Genomic DNA, 18,534 nt, shown 5'->3' with positions numbered 1-18,534 from the left:
TGTTTGATTCGCGATTGCTTTGTGTCCGTCATGTCTTTCTATTTTTTTAAAAGCGTATTTTACGTATAATCTGGATGCCGAATTAAGTGACAGGCGATCGTTTTAATATGCCAATCGGTCCGTTCGAGTGCAATTAAATGCGATGTCTCTTGATGATCGATACGATTACAGATAAACACGAGCAAAGTGAACGAATTCACCGTTTTTTGTTCGACGAAACGAATGCTTCGAGATTTGCTGTCTATATTTTTATTGTTTTTCCTGTCTCGGTAAGTGTGTGTCTTTCCTGTTCGCATTAGTATGCATAGAATTATACTCATTATTGGCATCGATGAAGTTATTAACGTTTCTCGGAATTTCGGAGGGCCGGTGGCAAATGAAAAATTTACTTACCGACTGCTTCGAAAATCAAATATGAAAGTAATACAAGTTGCCACCAGAGAGAGACTCTGTCTGTTTTTATAGTTTTTACGATTGATCGTAAAAATCTCTGAACGTCAATCATGCAAATTTGTTAGCGATAACGCGGCAAACGTATTTTTCTTCAGTTTTCCACTTGCTTCATATTATAATATATGCATAATGCTGCTACATGATCGTACTTACCCAATACGAACAACTTTGAAATCTGGAACGAACTGGATTGCAATGTTGCATTCAATATAATGTGGATTATTTAATATTACAATAAAATCTACTATATATATATATATATATTCATTTTTCTTTTCTATGAGTATATATATATATATATATATATATATATACAATTATAGAAAAAAAGTGAATTTAAACATAACGCTTTCTTGATTTGTTTACTTATAATAGTATATCATTTCTTCATTTATAATAGCATCTTGTTTTTCGTGAAATTTTCTCTTTCGTAAATTAAAATTATCTAGAAAAAACAAAAACACACACACACACGTACATTTGGTATACTTTAAACATATAATATATTCATTTGTATGCTTGTATATATCTGGTATTCTTTTATACAACAAAATAGCTATGACAACAGTACAGTTGAGAACGGTATACAATATATACTGTTACGTTGATAATTTATTCGTAAATATGGGATGCAAGACAGCCTTGTTCTCTTAAGACGTAATCGTGTCGTGATTGCATAAAATACAATAAGTATGTACTCTGGTATGTACTTGATTACTCTGGTGTACAGTCTTTCGGTGTAATATTTTTTTTTCCGTTTTATCTCGCGCGTACAATGGATTTGATATAATGAAGTTCTTCCTAGTAAGAAATATAAAATCGACATTGTTCATCCGCTTTCATAAATTGCTCACGTAAGGCTAACGAAACCTGACAAAATAACTGCACATGGACAGTAAAATGTGTGCCTATTGAAGATAATTTAAAGATCATCGATCGGACCTAAGCTCGCAGAGTTGCAGTGTTGATCGGCGAACGTAAGTGACGAGAGTATTCTGTACACATTCATACGAGTACTTTCGGATACCGTGAGAATATCGTTAAGTAGGCCAATCGGTTCGCATCTCGCGCGGATCGACGAGCGGACGCTTCCCTAAACGCTTCCGAAGCAATTTCGTTCGTTAACTCTTTAACAAGAAAGGAGAGAGAGAAAGAGAGGAGGGGGAGGGGGGAAGAGTATCCGTTAGTGAAAAAATATGCTATTTACAGATAAGGTTATTTTAGTTGTGCGTCGATTCGTTAATTCGCCTTTTGGAGTGTATCAAAATCTACTTAATGGGACGATGAAAGATTCACGGCTGTCGTTATTTACAGACTTTTCTCCGTATGCGAGAAATGATGTGCGTGTGTGCGCGCACGTGTATATATTTGTATGCGTCTAACGTCTTGGCTCGCTCATGCAAACCACGCAAACACGACGGACGCACGCAGAAAATTATCGGTCGAATAGAGCAATCCAATAAGGAAAAAATGCTAATAAGCATTAAATATATATAAGAGATAATGCCATTATACGGGGCATCGGTAATGGCAAGCGTAAACGGCAGTAGAGACTCGTGGTAAGGAAAAGTATCGAAGAACCGTCACGTTCCACGCATTCGTACGCGACGTCGAGTAATGTGTTTCGTTTAATTAACGAGTGCCTCGCTTTTAACTGGATATTCACGAGAGAATGCGAATTTAACGCTAAGATACACGACCGACCGACTGAGTTTCGACGAGTAACGAGAAATATTTGTAAAGTAAAAAATAGCGGGTATACACGAACGTTCGCGGACAGTTCGACGTTTTTTCCCGTTTCTTTCTTTTCCTTCGTCGGTTGGGGCAGGGACTTGTTTCGCAGTTGGCTTTAGACTCCCTAATATAATTATTAGACACTTCGCAGACTTTTCGCGCCTAATCCTACGTACTTATCGTTTAATAAAGATCCGTCTTCGTAGACGCGTGTGTCGCTTCACACGACGGACACCTAATTTTCTAAGGCTTAATCTTAGGAAGTTAAAACAATCGGTATCGTTAAGACAACTAATACGCAATACACTTAACGTGATAATCAAGTACTCGTTAAATACATCTCACCATCTCCCGGCGCTTATTGTCCATGTGTGGTTAACTGTACGATCGTGAAACGATAAACAGAGTTAGTACCAAAGTATAACGGGGAACTTAGTTGCTTCGCGTCTCGATCGCATTCGCACGGCTGTCACGTCCCGCTCTGCGGCTTTTTTCATAGAGCTAGCGATTATTATTAATCGATATCATCCTGCGTGCTAAACGCGACATTCGGAAACTGTGACACGTACACGAGGTCCTAGAAAAGTTCAGCTTTCGACGTTTCACGTCAGACGATCTCGATCTTTTATAAAGTAATCGGACTAACACGGCACACGTCTCCCTTACACGTTAATACATATACACTATATAAAGCGTCACGAGAGGTTATATAAATTTTATTTACTTTCTCATAATAAAATATCCACTTTTCTTTATTTTTTACGCTATTACTCCGCGTGGAGAACAATCAACTCCACACGAGACGTATCCCGCGCCTTCAGCGATCTCTAGCAAACACGAATACGCGACACACATATGGTACACATCGATCCCCTTTCTCCTTCCTTCCTTCCTTCTTTTTTCTTTATAATTAATTCGACGTGTGTCCACCTGGCCCTGCGGCCGAGTGCTCTAACGCCGTCTTTCGTTTCTCTCTGGACGGTGCTTGTGAAACACAGGCACAGACCCGAGCAATTTAGCGTATCACGCCTCTTTGCCGTGTATTGATATGCTACTTAAACTCGTGGAACAGTGTCGGGGAAAATGTTCACGAGCAACGCGAAGTTTCCAGTTTGTGTCCTCGTCTGATCACAGTTTATGCATTTGTAAATTATTAGTAATCATATATGCTAATTTCCTATATATTAGCGTACACAGCTATATAAAATATATGATATTTACAAATGCATATTCGAAGTCGCTGCTCGCCATTCGCGAGTGACATCTTGCCCGACACCAGTCGCGGGACGATCGCTCGTACAATCATGCTAAAACAATATTATCACGACAATGACATCATCACGATATATCATTATGACGTAACATCATTGTCATCTTAATCCTCTAACAGCAAGGTGGATTTTCAACGCGTCCAGGAAAGCGGGATCCGGCCTCATGCTCTGTTTTGTTCATTTTTCATGTAATCGATGTACAAAAGGAATGAAAGAGGCAAATAATAACATGAAACATTCTTTGAGAAGAGAAACAGCGTGCGTGCACGCTGTCAAATAAACGAGCCATGGGGTCACATCCGATCTCGACCTTACCGTTAGAAGTTTGATGCTATTGTGAAAAATCATCATGATCGACAATATTATTTCTAAATCGCCACCAATGCCTTATAGTAAATTATACATGCACGAATCGTATATTCTCGAACGGTGTAATTAGCGCTCTTCTCTACGACAAATTCGCCGCGAAAGCTCGACCCTTTCCGTTAAATTAGTAACTTACTGAATGGCTCAGGGATGTGGCATGAACGTATCACGTGGAGGTGATTATCGTCGTTCCTCGTTGTAATAAAGTACATTGAACTCGGGGGACTATGCTTTCAGAATCAATAGGCGTATGTCATTAGCCTCACTTGTCGAACGTCGGGTCAACGACCACCCTAGGAACAACGATGTATGTGTCTGCTCTCATTATCCCTCTTTACACTTAATGATCCGACCGGCACGCACTGCGTGCACGTTTGTTAAATAAATAGATACTTTCGAAAGTGCGTATAAATCGGTGTATAATGTATTACATACAAACAGTTCGGCTTTTCGTCCGTGCGCGTTCAAGAGACCCTTCCCGGCAAGCGAACTATGATAATGAGATTTTGTACAGAGAGAGAGAGAGGAAGAGAGAGAGAGAGAGAAAGAGAGAGGGAGAGAGAAAGAATATCTTTCTCTCGTCAGGGGATACGATTTGTCCTCGTCCAAGGATTGTCGCCCTTTAAAGTTTAAGCTTCGCCTGGCGGAGACGGTCTCCCAACGGAGTTGACGGGAATAGGTGTCTTTTGATCTGCGAATTTACATCTAGATGATGAATGAGATTCTTCCTTCGCCCCCTGAGTAATACGTCTCGGAGAGGTTTCGCTTCTCGTTCTTTCTTATTATTTTTTTTCTCCCTCTTTGTAGGCTGTATCACGTATCTTTCCGGAGTATCGCGTATGAATAAAAACTGTAGAAAAAATAACCGTAGCGTCGTAACGACTGAATGCACGCTTCAGCTCACTACCATGCTATTCTCGTCGTTATCCTGCGGAGGGCGTGGAATAATTGTCACCGTTTATCACCGCGTCTATGCAATCCCCGTTGTGCTTCACCCAGTTAATGTTGGACTTGATCTTCTCTAAGCTCTGTTTCAAGGTGCGCATACCGCTGCCAACTTCGACGTGTTTGAAGAACTCCGAGATCTGTACAAGAGAGAGAGAGAGAGAGAGAAAGAGAAAAGAAACGAGACGATTAAACGACAGGAACTCGCGGCGGTAACTTCAATGAGGGAGGTTTTCGCGCGCTTTTAAACGACGACTTATTCTCCTACCTCTTGATAATCGTATTCCGTGTTGAAGAAAGGAACAACGTCGGTTATCAGTCCGCTCATCGCGACCGACACGTTTCCGAATAGGGTCTGCATGTTCGGCCAGTAGGCTTTAATGTGACGCCAAGCGAGGTGACGACCATTTTCATTGGAGGCGACGGACCATATGACGGTCCCGATATCTTGCGCCCTGATCAGATCCTGGTTCAGCGACAGCAGGAGGTAACGCTGCAGCAGCCAGACATCCGTCGTCGCGCCCAAAGCTTGCAACAATATCTGCCTCTCACTGGACACCTCGGTCTTCAGATAAGTTTCCCAGCAACGAGACCACGCTTCCTCGCCGCTGTACTTGATACCTGCAAATACCTTCGTACTGTGGCACCTGGCGCTTCCAATTGGAACGATTCAAATATTAAATGGTGTACGCCATGTATCATCATTCTTTACCTGTCGCGTAAACGACATCTCGTATGTCGGGCGGAACAGGCACGCCCGTGCTCATCCACTTAACAAAGAGACTTTTCGCGGGCTGCAACTCACTATCCATTCCTAGGATGACAGCGGATTTCATTACCGAATTTCTTAGAAATCTGCGTTGAAATAATAAGACAACACTTGAAATAGCATATCCTATTTATTCAACCACCGAATATCTAACGATCGTTCCGGGCACAAGAGCGAGATGTGCTCGAAAGTGTTATACTGACTTTTTCATGTGAGGCCCTTCGTTGCTCCAACCGACGTATTCTATCACCGGCCTCAGTAGCTTCCGGAAGAATATGGTGAACTTCTTGTACACGGTATGTTCGTAGAGCTTCTTCCTCCAAGCGTGCAGAAACTCCTGAGCGGTATGCCACGGTACGTAGTCTCTTTCGTAGACGAGGTAAGACGAGAGATTTAACGGAATCGCGATGTCCAGCATACCCGCCTCGTTGAGGGTGAAAGCGTCGTCGATGAGATTCGCCCGATCCGCCGGACTGAATACTGTGTGATTCTCGTGCAAGGTCTGTATGATCGCGGCCCACATTTCCTCCGTGTAATTAACCCGATAGAAGCCAGTTTGGTTTACGTTGCACTTGATATACTTGACATCGTACGGCGACATTTCCCATATTTCGACTAAACGAAACAACGACAATTGAACTTAATTTCCCAATCAGCGTGGGTAGAGAGAATGTGACGAACTGATATGATTTATTCCCTTTTATTAAATGGACATATACCGGGTGTTTCAGAACCAATGGGGCAAACTTCAGATGTCTCACCGAGAGAATGAATTTTTGTAAGGAGACCCATGTCCTACGACGCGTCCGAACAAAGACGCATAGCTCTTTGAGAGTTTTATAATTTGCTAATTTTTTTGTTTTTCGAATAAAGTCTACGCCGTCCTCGCCTGTATCAGCCTGTATATTGTAATCGTACAAAAGGAATTATAATTCCGTGCGGCCGGTAATAAATATAATACCAACGAAATTTCGATAAAACAAGACGACTGCCGGGACCTTTTAAGGACGCGTCGAGTAACATGGATTCCTTGAGAAAAATTGATTCACTTGGTGAGACCTACCATTCTCCGAAGCTTGTCCCGTTGATCCTGAAACACCTTGAATAATAAATTTCGATGTAATTGTCCTGTTTATTACCAGTAGTCATATTCAACCACACTTTGCGAATCTCGTGCGGTTGTTTGTCCGTGTAGTAAGTCACCGGGATGTACCACCTGTAGTCGAAGGGTGATTTCGGCTCTAGGACGTCAGTTTTGTTTTTCGGCGGTGTCATGAGGAATCTTTTCTGATATAACTTGATCGTGTCGCCGTCTCGAGTGACGATTATAAGCGGAAAGCCCATCTGCTGCGTCCAAGTGCCCATCACCGCCTGCCGACATTGTCAATTTCGTTATTTCGTTGCGCGGGAACACGCATGCGACCTGTCATTCGCTCTTCACATATTATACTTACTTTTATATCGTGGGTATTATTCAAGCTCCTCGAGAAAGCCGCCCACAGATCGTCGGTGTCCGCGCTTTTGTAGGCGTGTAAATTTAGATAGTCGTTCAGCCCGGTCTTGAAAACGTCCTCGCCCATAAACCTTTCCAGCATGTAGAGAATGGCGCTGCCTTTGTAATAGCTGATCTCATCGAAGATGCTTTCTATCTCGCTAGGATCCTCGACTGATACATTTATCGGATGACTATTGGACAGAGCGTCGAGGCGAAGCGCCGGCTGCGTTTTGTATATGACGAACGTGTCCATTATGTTCCACTCGGGCGAGAAGTTGTGCACACCCTTGTACTCGAAGAAACTGGCCGCTCCCTCGTTCAGCCAGATATCGTTCCACCACCTCATCGTGACGAGATTGCCGAACCATTGGTGCGCCAATTCGTGGGCTATGGTGACGGCTATGCCCTCCCTTGCTTCGAGGGACGTTTCCTTCGGGTCAAGCAGTATCGCCACTTCTCGGAAGGTGATTAGGCCCCAATTTTCCATAGCACCGGACGCGAAGTTGGGAATTGCTATTAAATCTGATAACACACGACGATAGTTACGATAATAAAAATGATATTGATGATTTGCATCTCATCTCAATAATTAAGAATTCATGATTTTGGTAACCCTCTCCGATAACTCGTTTGTTTAACGTCCTGAGAAGGGCTAAGCTTCGATCTCAGTGGGTAAACGAGAGAAGGGGGCGACGTAAAACACGGTGCACTGCGATGCGAACAGCTTTTGGACACTTGATATGATTTAAAGAGGACGTACCTTGCTTTGGCAAAGGATACGGTATGCCAAAGTAAGACTCGAAGTAAGCCATAATATCAGCAGCGGTGTCCGCGGCATACACCGCCTGCGGGAGCAGATGCTCCGCGACATACACGTGTATGTCTCCTCTGTTCTTCGAAGTGACCGGTTTAAAGTCGCACACCACAAAGGCCACCAAGTACGTCGACATCTCCACGGACTCTTGAAAGTCGTCTCGTAACTGAGAAGTAACGTTTTTCTAAATCAGGCTAATGCAGATGCGGTCTCTCGCAGGTGATACCGTAATCGCAATAATATGGATCATGATTCACGATCGGTAGAGCGAAAATGTCGGATAATTATTCTTATGATTACGACGATGACGGCGAAGATGGCGCATCGAATACTGCGATCCTGTGGCAAACGCGTGCGTACTTACGATGCTTGAGCCGAGATAAAATCCAGCCTCGTCGGTATTTATCACGGGCATGTTGCATAACGCGATATGGAATCTGTCCCTGTATATCGACACCTTGAACTTGGCTTTGAACTGCGGCTCGTCAAAGCACGGGAAGGCGGTGCGCGCGAACGTCGGTTCGAAGTGAGTGGCAGCCACATGCCTGAAAATCGACGGTAGGACGTTCGGGATGAAGAATTTCACGCTTCGCCCGTTTTCGGCCGATGACGCATCCGTGAAACGATTTCGATCGTACGAGAAATGGCCACGGTTTCGGGCTGACCTTGTTTCCCCTGTGGGTGTGCTGTAGCTGCTGAGATAGAACCCGTCGAGCTCGGTGGACAGCTTCGAAGCGAATCTCAAGTGCAACGTGTAGTTCGTTTTCCTTCGGAAAGTGCCGTCCAATTCGAGATATATCTGCTCGCGCGGCGGATACTCCAGAAACTTGGCGATTTTCAACTTCGAAGTTTTGCGCTGCTCTTGGACCATCTGAAAGCCGACTCTCGACGATTACGATCGATTGGCACGCGTGGTGATCGTCGCGCGGCGCGTTCTATCGTTCTGTTCCCTCGGATGTTTACTTACTTTTTCCGTGATTATCAAGCCGCTACTATGGAAGACGATATATTTGGTGTCTTCATCGACATACAGTTCGATCGTAACTTGCCCTACAACGGAGAACGAGAACGGTGAGTTGATTAATCGCGGAGGGAAGTGTCACGCGATTCCGAACAGCCCAGCTGCTCGATCTTACCCCTGACTCTCGAGGTGGTGAGATTCGGATGGATGGAAATATTGTACCTAGTAGGATGTGCAAATGTGGGCAATCTTATGCTGTTCCATGGGAACACCTGCAAGAGTTCTCACTGTACTCGATAATCTGCGTGGTATTTTCAGTATTATTAAACATGCACGGCAGATAGATAGGCGCACACTCTCGTGTCCACCGATTGATTTTCCGCTACGTTAGCCCGAATATGCAGCTGCCTGATTTCAGGTGAACGTGTTCTACCGTACGAATAGAAACTGGAAACTAAATTTAGCTTCGTGACAATATGTAATACACAGGAAGTATTTACGCCATCCAAACAAGTAATCAGACGAATCGCTCGATTCGCATCATACGAGACGGTTCTTCGAAAAATGAGAAAGTTTTACGCGATTTTGGTTTCATTAACTTTGTTGGCATTCTCATGCGGGTCCAAATCTGCACCCACCTCGTTCGAAGTCGATAGAAGCACGGTGCTCTTTTTACTTATTTCCGTGCTGTCCATCTTCTTCTCCTCGCAAGGGCAGACTGAAAGGAAAAAAGTAGATAATATGTAAAAGAGGATGATAATGAGAAAACGCGGCAAGTGTGACCTTTGTGTATTGTAGAAATGAAGCATGTATGAAGTTGAAGGATCATAGGATCGTATTAAAGCGACATTTAAGTACCATTTGCTGGTCTGGCGAAGGCAATGATAATTGCAACGCCTAAGACCGTGAAGAGGCAGGTCAGGACGAAGCAGACGGCCCTTCCCCGAGAACACACAATGGTGAACCCATCGCGCTCGTAACTACGTGTCCGCTCTTGCCTTACATCTCTGTCGCTACCTGTTGGAATAAAGGATTTCCTGATGAAAATTCAACGCATCCCGACGAGATCGCGCGCTACGATCGCGTTCCGCCGCAATCTTCATTTACGACCAATTATCCAATAACTGGCCATACAGCTCTCAACGATAGTTCTATCGATACATGTGACAATAATAATCTAATCACAATACGTTTCTCCTTATCAGTCGCCTTTCACTTTCGCGCATTTTTCCATAGCGCGAATCGATACGAGTGTCATTCACTTCCCAGAAATCACGTATGCTCCGTCATTCTCCTTAGAATCAACGCCGCAGTTTCAGTGTCTGACTTAACCCCGGAGCTCGCATTGCTTCTCCACGGAGGAGCCGAAATGCGTCCATTTCAAAATTGCGCGAGCTGCCGCGCTATTCTCTCTCTTTTCTCTCTCTACACGTTTGTTCCCGCAAATGTGCCGTTTCTCACGGCGGTCGCGTACACAGGTGTGTGCGTACAACGCAACCGCCGAACAACGTTAACAACGTGTCACGCGACGTATCTGCTTCCGCTGTCAATAAACGGGCCTCTAATAACAAAAGCCGTCAAGCCGAGAAGTATCGATACGAGCGCGTGGCCGAGAACGAAGCGGTCGGTTACGTACGCTTTAATTCGGAAGATCAGAGGAAGCTCTCCTCTTATTGATCGCGCACACGTGCTTCTCGTACAGTCTATTCGCAGCACCCCGGAGGGCTGTAAGTGGGCCATCTGGTCGAGCCATTCTTACGGAAAAGGAACCGTCCGCGGGTGCAATGAACGCGCGTCAAAGGCGTAGGGGCGCGTTAAACGTTGAGAAGTCGTCGTCGCGCGACGACGAGTTAAAGGACCTCGCGGGCGCATCCTAATTCTCACCTGTCAGAAAGGCAACGTCATCGACATCCTGCTCGCTCATCGCGAACCGATTCGGCGGCGGTCTCCGATGAACGAGTTCTTTTACCTGACCGTCTTTCGAGGCATAGGCGACTTTAATGAGGGGCTCTCTCTGTTCAGCCAGTATTCGTGTGGCACTCGATCGTCGCCTCGTCGCTTCCCCCCTCGGCCGGACGTTACTTTCGCCGCTGGACCGTCCGCCTCAAGGTTAAGGGATTCAGGGTGAAGTCGCCTCAGGTGCACACCGTGAATGAGCCGGTTGCTCGCATCAATTACTACCGGCAGGAGGGCGGCCGAGGTAACGTCCGCCAGCAGGGAATCCGATAGTCGTGTCAACACGGCCGAAATCGGAGCAACGTGGCCCCGAATTTCTCGTCGTCTGCCGGCCAGCTCCGTGCAGCAGGGCCACCGAAACTCCTTTCTCTCTCTCTCTCTCTCTATCGATGATGGCTGATCGATAGCGCGCGCGACGCGCGTGGGATTCAGGAAGCAACACACCAGGAACACGAGAGCGCTTAATCGGCGTGGGTGAGCCGACTACTCGTGCGTGACGTTCCTGACCCACCGAGCACAAACGCGAGCAGAACTCCGTGGAACACCGCCGCCGGTAGCGCAACCGCGATCCACCCCACCGCGACGATCCGCGAGCTTGTCAAACTCGAGCCGAGCGGTCCGACACCGTCGGCGGGTCTATGACGCGCGGCGTGCCTTGACATTTCATCGGCATTAAAAGCGTGGGATATAGCTACTGCGGAGTTAGGTAGAAATGGCGTCTGTCCAAACCCCCTGGTGGCGGAGCTGCTTTACGGGGGTGGTTTTGCCGGTCCTCGCCTCCGGTTAGGGGTGGCTCGCTATCACGGTGGCGCCATCCCTGATCCGCGTTTTGCAACCCCGTCCAGCCGGTGGCCCACCGTGACATTTGTATCAGCCGCGGGACCAGCCAACCGAACGACGTCGCAGGCTCATGGGGTGTTCAGGATTTTTCGCCTTCAACACGCCCGACACCTTATGCTTTCGCGTTCATCCGAGCCAACGGTCTGCTCAGTGTTGCGGTAGAGCGACTAGAACTAATGCTAATTGATCGTCTATTGATATATCGTTGAAATATCGGAGACGTTTACAGCTACTATAGTAAAGAAAGACCTGAGATATATATATATATATATATATATATAGCGTCACGGAAATTTGTATGCACTCCTTGGCGAAGGATTGTCTTCCGTCGCTTTCTTCTCAGCTTGTTGTCGAGATGAGAATTTTGAATAGAATCGAGATAAGGCAGCTCTTCGTTCTATCGTTTGTCATAAGAGCTACTTCGTAACTCCGCATGCGTGGTGGAACATGTTTTCGGTGTATAAGTAGAGAGTGAATGTATGTAGCTCACACGAGATCTGACCCCTTCGAGATCATAATCGGGGGCAAGTTGCGAGCGGATCGGAGTTCTTTAGAAGGATGTCGTATCGATTTTCTCTTCGCCACGAGGCTCCTTCGACGATTATATCGGTTCGTTCTACCGAAATATCGCTCGCGCTTTTACTCCCGACGGAAAAGACCGCTCTAGTGATTTCGGCTTCGCGATTAAATTCTGAGTAAAATCTCAAGTCCAGAAGACTTTGAGATGATAAAGATAGAACAGCTTCTTTATCCGCGATTTATTCAATCCACTTCATGACTTACTCCGTCTATTTGAAAAGTCTCATAAATTCTGGACATTCTCGTACGACGTATAGATTCGTGCCAAGAACGACTGAGAGGGACTAAAGAGACTGCCATAAAATATATAGCTTTGCAACTGTACAGAAAAGTCCGAACGCGCGTGAAGAAAGTATATTTGATTGAAAAATATTCGCGAAAAGTATGTTCAATGACTTCAATTCAATGAGAAAATCAAACTATTTTATAGGATACAATGTTAATTATCATAATTATTTGGTATACAATTTCTCCGTGGATTCATAGATAGTTAAATTTTATAAAGGAATATCTGCCTCTTATTGCAGATTATATGTAAATCTATGAATAATGTTTTCAGAAGTACATCCGTGAGAATTTGCCTGCGATCCGGCAAAGTTTAAGAGTCAATAGTGTACAAGCTAATTCCAAGACTGACAAATATCGATGAGGAAGGCGAGTTTATAAACGGTTGAACTTTTGAACTTGTGACCCCGTACGTTTTGTCGCTGTTGTTCCGGTCTCTTTCAGCCACGAAAAGGATAGGCGTTGTACGATATAAATTATTCAGATATTTCACAGTGAGTTGGAGTTTCGTTTCAAAATATATTTTGTGACCAGTCGAACGTGTCTCGATCCCGGACGAAACATATTAAAACATTCATGTACTTTCCGACTGCGATACATCCGGCGAAGTTACACAGCCCGAAAGCATCGGAGTTAAAAGTCGACCTTCTTTCCAGTCGATTTAGTTCCGGAACGCGCGCCATCGGTAGCACGTCTTTCCATAATCAATTAAACACGAGGGCAATAAATAAGAAAAGAGCTGTACTGAAGGATGTATTCAGCTTGAAAGTATATCTATATAGAGCCGTGATTGTAGATTAATAAGAAGGATTATTATTTACTTGTCATGAGAATCTTAATAGTATTCAGCTATAATCCCGAATATAAGCCAAATAATATTTCAAACTTGCGCGTAACGCTTCTATTCGATTGTCGAATCGACCACGTAAATTTATTAATTCACTAGACGAGTTAACGAATTTAATTTAAAGTTATATTATTAATTTAAAACATCACATTCTTATATGTTTATTTACACAATAAATAATTCTGTGTCAACAACGATGTATTGAAATTCTTGTGTTATTTTAACAAAAAGAATATGTTAGAAAGTAATATATTGACAAGATAAATATATTAATTTAATATTTGTGTACTTTTTAAAATATCCTTCATGTTAAAATAATACAAAAATTTCAGTAGATTGTTGTTAACACAACATTTTTTACTGTGCATTTACATTTATATTGTTTTCTTTTGTAGACACACGGCAATATTAAGATTATTCCACTACGTATCGAACTGCTATGCGAGGCCGCAAATCTAACAATTTTCCTTCGTCGGGGTTAATCTTTAGATTTTCTCGAAGTTAAATTTGTATCATGAGAGTAAGTCACGAAGGGCATAAATTCGTGAGCAATTTTAATGTATATGCGAGTACAGACACGCGAGCATCTAGGGGATAATATATCGTATAATTCCAATTTTAAGAAATGCGAAATATAAACGGATGAAAATTGAAATTCTTCGTGCGATTTATGCAATAATTTTAATAGAATTCAGTAAGACAAATCAGTGAAATGCAAATTATTTCATATCCTTCACTTGTTTTGTCACGAGGAATTATTTGTCGATTTTATGACGGTGGATACTTTGGGCCATATTTTAACCACATATTCAACGTTCAAATGTGGCTATCCGATTCTAAATCTTTTATACTTGTCTTGCACGAAGATTACATATATACGTACATACATATATATACATGCAACAAAGCTTCTCACAAAGTAATTCTTATTAATGCATACCTTGAGTTGGCTCTTCTTCTGGTATTGCTATCTTTTGCTCCTGTTCCGACAAAGATTGCCTAGAAGGAATCTGAGAAGGATCCCGAGAAGAAGGCCTAGAACCGCTTCTGATGAACTGTAACTCTACTTCTTCATCAGTCATTGTACTTCTATACTCTTCTTTCTTCGCTTCTACTCCGTTTGGTCTTTTATTCGACAAGCCCGGAGCTACGTGTGAACGATCGGTATTACGTGCTCTCACTCTCTCTTTCTTCAAAGCGCGCGAATTTTCAGCTTCATCTCTCTTTCGAAGCCTTCTGCTTGTCAAGTCACATGTTTCATGATTGATATTATCAACGTGAGCGAGCATCGGCGTCTTCTAATTGGCTTTTTCTTTACATTGTACTCTGAGGAAAATAAACACAGTAGTCGCAGATCTTTTGCCATCGTTGGGTAGGTTCACGATGGTATCGATCGCTCCTTTCTTGTACCATGTGTAATGTTCATGTACGAAAATTAAACGGAGCTATTCTCTTGGTAACTGTGTTACAATTAAGGCTCTACTTCGGCTACAATGTGCCTGCACATGCACGATGCGACGGCATTCGCATATTGGTCCCAGTATCGCGATATGTTGCGTTCGACGGTACAAGTGATGAACTCGTTTTTGTTATTCGGTCATAGTGTAAGTGGTTTCTCGTATAAAAGCGAAACGTGATGGCCCGGCAAGTGAATGCGATCTATACCTGAGAGAGATACTTTCTTCGTAAAGTATATACGTGATTTCACATCGACTCAATGCGAAAATATTCTATTCTCAGGTCGCTATACGGAGGAGGTTTTATCTTCTACGTGTCGATCGAGCCTATGTGTCCTTGTGCGCGATGCGACGTGAATAATTACAAGTTAAAGAGAGCTCTCGCGACGAAGTGTACTCTTGTGAATTATAGACGGTAATTAATCAGCCTTCTACCCCCGTTCTACCTCGTGTCGTTGATTAGCTTTGAACACGACGATAATACATTTCTCTTTACAAAAAGGTCGCTGTACACGTCCAACCAACTTACATCTGCAACATATAATCGAGTACCAGGCGTAATTATAATTTTCTTATACATGGCTGCGGCGTAATTGACATAATAAAAAAAAAATGTAGATAGGAAAGATTATTCTTGCCAAGCCTCACTCTCAACGCTAATTATATTTTGATATAATTATTTATATATTATAGATGTATAATTAAAGAATTATATAGTTTCCATCTGTTTGATCTATTTGAGCGGTTAATGAACGTTGAGCGTTTGAATTATTCGTTTACTTTACTTACTTTTTATTATTCGCTACTGCAAATGAACGTAGGATATGTATTTCGAGACTGTATGCAAGACGACAACAGTTTTCATTCGACTTATTATGCGCGATTTTGCATCGGGAAATTTTTGCGTTCGGCTTTTACACGATGTTTTGGTGAAAGCGTGTCTTGTACTCCGCGCGAAAAGAGCTTAGGAGCGAGCCACTTTTGATGGAAACGCATTTGGTGACGATTGCGCGCGTTGTACGTTACGTTACCTAAGTATCGGTGAAATAAATTAATCGCATTTGTTTCCTAGCATTCGTACATTGCACTAATTCATTGTCAAAACTTGAACTTATATTCGATAGAATATAACATCGAAATTCGTTTTATTTTGGAACTTCCGAATGACGTGTAATTTTACTTCTCGTCATAAAATTGAACGAAGATTCGAAAGTAAATCAACTCCAAGCGCGAAAGTGAGGCGGGACGCGTTTCGATTTTATTGGAACGCCGCACGTATGAATATGCGTATACAAGCACGCATTTAAAAGCGTGCGATGTACGAGAAGCTCGCGATAGAATATTGACCCTGTCTAGACGATTGCCGAGAAGTACTTCGAAACGAAAACGTAATATATATATATACGTATATACACATCCCTATATAAAATAAACACTTGAGTCTCAATTGCGCCGCTGATAATTCGGAGTTCGCGAGCGTGCGAGCGAAATATTCGGCCTCCTCCCCCCGCCCAATTCGTATCGCAATCTTTCCAAATTTGCGTAACATCGCGACGAGACTTCACATTCGCTTTCGCTTCTAACATCGGACGAACACGAGCAGTAAGAAGAAAAAGGGCGGAAAAGTCCTACTCACCTATCTTTAGCCGCGTTCAACATCGATCAGCAGTATTCGATGTCCGCTTTCGGGGGAGGGGAACCTCGACGGCGATCGTCGTGGATCACGGCTAATCGCGGGTACGTCGTTGATCACGGTGACGAGCGGCTAACCGAGGACGCATCGCCCACCATCAACAAAACCGTACTGTCTTGGACGCGCCGGCCGCTTTCCCCGACAACAACATCCGCGCACCTCTTTCGCACACCGACCTCACACTCGCGTAGACGAGAGAACGAGCGAAGCGTTAAGCTCGCGGTCGCCGCATCGCCAGGACTAAAGCTTCACCACGGCGGGCAGAACTCGGGGAGCCGGCACGCCGCTCATCATCACCCCCGGGGGTTGCTTCGCGACGCTCCGCGCGCGATCTCCGTCCCTCGTTGCACCGACCCCCACCTGCATCCGAGCGCGCATCACCGTCGTCGCCCGATGACGATCAGCACGTCGCGCACCGACGCGGATCGAGGTTGTCCTCGACGACGGAAAGAGAGAGACAGAGAGACTACGTGCAAACGGCCGCGCGGTGAGAATGGCACTGATGATGCCAGCGGAGGCGCTTCAAGGATCGAGCGTGGGTGAATTTCCGGACGCAGAGAGGCGCGCCGGTCAGGATCAGCCACAGGTTGCGCCCGTCTCGTTCACGCAGGTCGGGCATCTTGGCTGATCGCCGACCGGCGAGAGTGGTGGCGGTGGTGGCGGCGATGGCGGTGGTGGCGGCGGCGGTGTGCATCCCAACGGGGGAGAAAGCCGGCGAGAAAGAGGGAGTGAAACGGGAGAAATCGATTTACTTGATATCCGGAATATCTCTTCGGTCCTTTCAAGGGTCAGGTGGGATTCGGCATCGTTTAATCGCGCCGAATTCGCCCGATGCGTGTTCAACCGAACCGGTATCGAAGCGCAGTCGCGCATGCATGGCGATGGGATTTTTTTCTCGATCGTTTCGTTTCGTCGACCAAAGCAAGATCGGATTGCCGGCTTCCGAGGGTCGTTGGATAAATGTACTCGAACGATATATCGCGATATTGTTAGGTTGTGCTATTTTATGTTACATATTAACGAGACGTCATCACGTCTTTTAATCTCTTATTAAATATATCCAGCTGAAATACTTCACGAGTTTCGGGAAGAACTATCTTTACGATGGAGATAAGTCGATATGATTTTTTATGTCGGCTTATGTCTGCACTGACGTTTCGCTCGAAGTGTATCTTAGATCGAGATTTTATTCTGTGAAAAAAATGAGAGCGCAAGATATCATAGATAACATAGATGTTTGATATATTTATTCGCCTATTAATATATTTGAGCTGCGTTCTCTTTTGGGCGCTTATGCGCCGTAAGCGTCATTCTATTTTCTTTCAAGACAAAAAACAATAAAGATAGAATGACATCTAATATAAAATATGAGCGCTCAAAGAGAACGCAGTCATTGGATCGGCGCGAAAATTCGTTCCGGTTATCATCAGTTTTTTGCTCAGAAATCCCAGAATTTTTATGGGATTATGCGGTTACCTGCTCGTCGAAGAAAACGACGCATATTTAAATAATTGATTGCATTTAAAAATAAATAAATATTACATTTACCTATTGATTTAAAAGAGTGAACTTCGCATCGACCCAATAATATTTCATGGAAACTCGTTTTATTTGAATCGATACACGCGACGCACACAGCTGGCCGCGTCGTATACATTTTAAGGGTCAAAGGAAATCCGAAGAAAATCTTTCGACTAAATTTATAGAACTTTTATACGCTTCTTCTATGCTCTGCTTTATATAAAGCGTCGCTGGCTTATATACAGCGCGCTATTATTAGGTGTGCCGGAAAATAAACAACCTTTCTTATGCGATTTCTGCAAGAGTGAATATTGTTTACGCGCCGGTTTAGGAATATAATTTGTAATACCTGATCTATCTTACGGGACGTTATGTATGTCGACCGCTGATCGCGGCTTGTTCTAAGACTTCTGTGAATGCATAGACAAATATGATTCACAATTAATAGATGAAAGGAAGTGTGACACCCCGTATACGCACTAAGTTGCTCTGATAAACATTGCTGGCTTACTTTTCTTTGTACAAGTGTATTTAAGATAACCGAACGA

At 44.0% G+C, this 18,534-nt stretch overlaps 1 protein-coding gene across 3 annotated transcripts; it reads right to left on the bottom strand.

Moving 5' to 3' along the window:
• Positions 1-951: 951 nt before the first annotated feature.
• LOC106750163 (glutamyl aminopeptidase-like) lies at positions 952-17,014 on the bottom strand. Of its 3 annotated transcripts, none has more exons than XM_014630297.1 (15): positions 16,409-17,013; positions 14,256-15,303; positions 9,667-9,825; positions 9,447-9,526; positions 8,984-9,080; positions 8,815-8,897; positions 8,513-8,718; positions 8,212-8,392; positions 7,794-8,013; positions 6,993-7,555; positions 6,678-6,909; positions 5,742-6,153; positions 5,482-5,624; positions 5,038-5,390; positions 952-4,909 (listed from the first exon to the last, which is right to left on the bottom strand). In XM_014630297.1, the coding sequence occupies exons 2-15, from the start codon at positions 14,602-14,604 to the stop codon at positions 4,748-4,750; spliced, it is 3,240 nt and encodes a 1,079-aa protein (XP_014485783.1). In that variant the 5' UTR covers positions 14,605-15,303; positions 16,409-17,013; the 3' UTR covers positions 952-4,747. The 3 variants fall into 3 exon arrangements, with proteins under 3 accessions (XP_014485783.1, XP_014485784.1, XP_014485785.1); XM_014630298.1 differs by having other exon boundaries at positions 15,302-15,303; positions 16,409-17,011; XM_014630299.1 differs by lacking the exons at positions 952-4,909; positions 5,038-5,390 and having other exon boundaries at positions 5,495-5,583; positions 16,409-17,014.
• Between the last annotated feature and the right edge of the window lie 1,520 nt (positions 17,015-18,534).

This window comes from Dinoponera quadriceps, unplaced genomic scaffold (genome assembly GCF_001313825.1).
Source record: "Dinoponera quadriceps isolate SergipeBrazil2010 unplaced genomic scaffold, ASM131382v1 scaffold4585, whole genome shotgun sequence".
In the NCBI taxonomy this organism is placed as follows: Eukaryota; Metazoa; Arthropoda; class Insecta; order Hymenoptera; family Formicidae; genus Dinoponera; species Dinoponera quadriceps.
The sequence above is the reverse complement of the archived record's forward strand: the minus strand, read 5'-3'. Positions and strand labels throughout refer to the sequence as shown.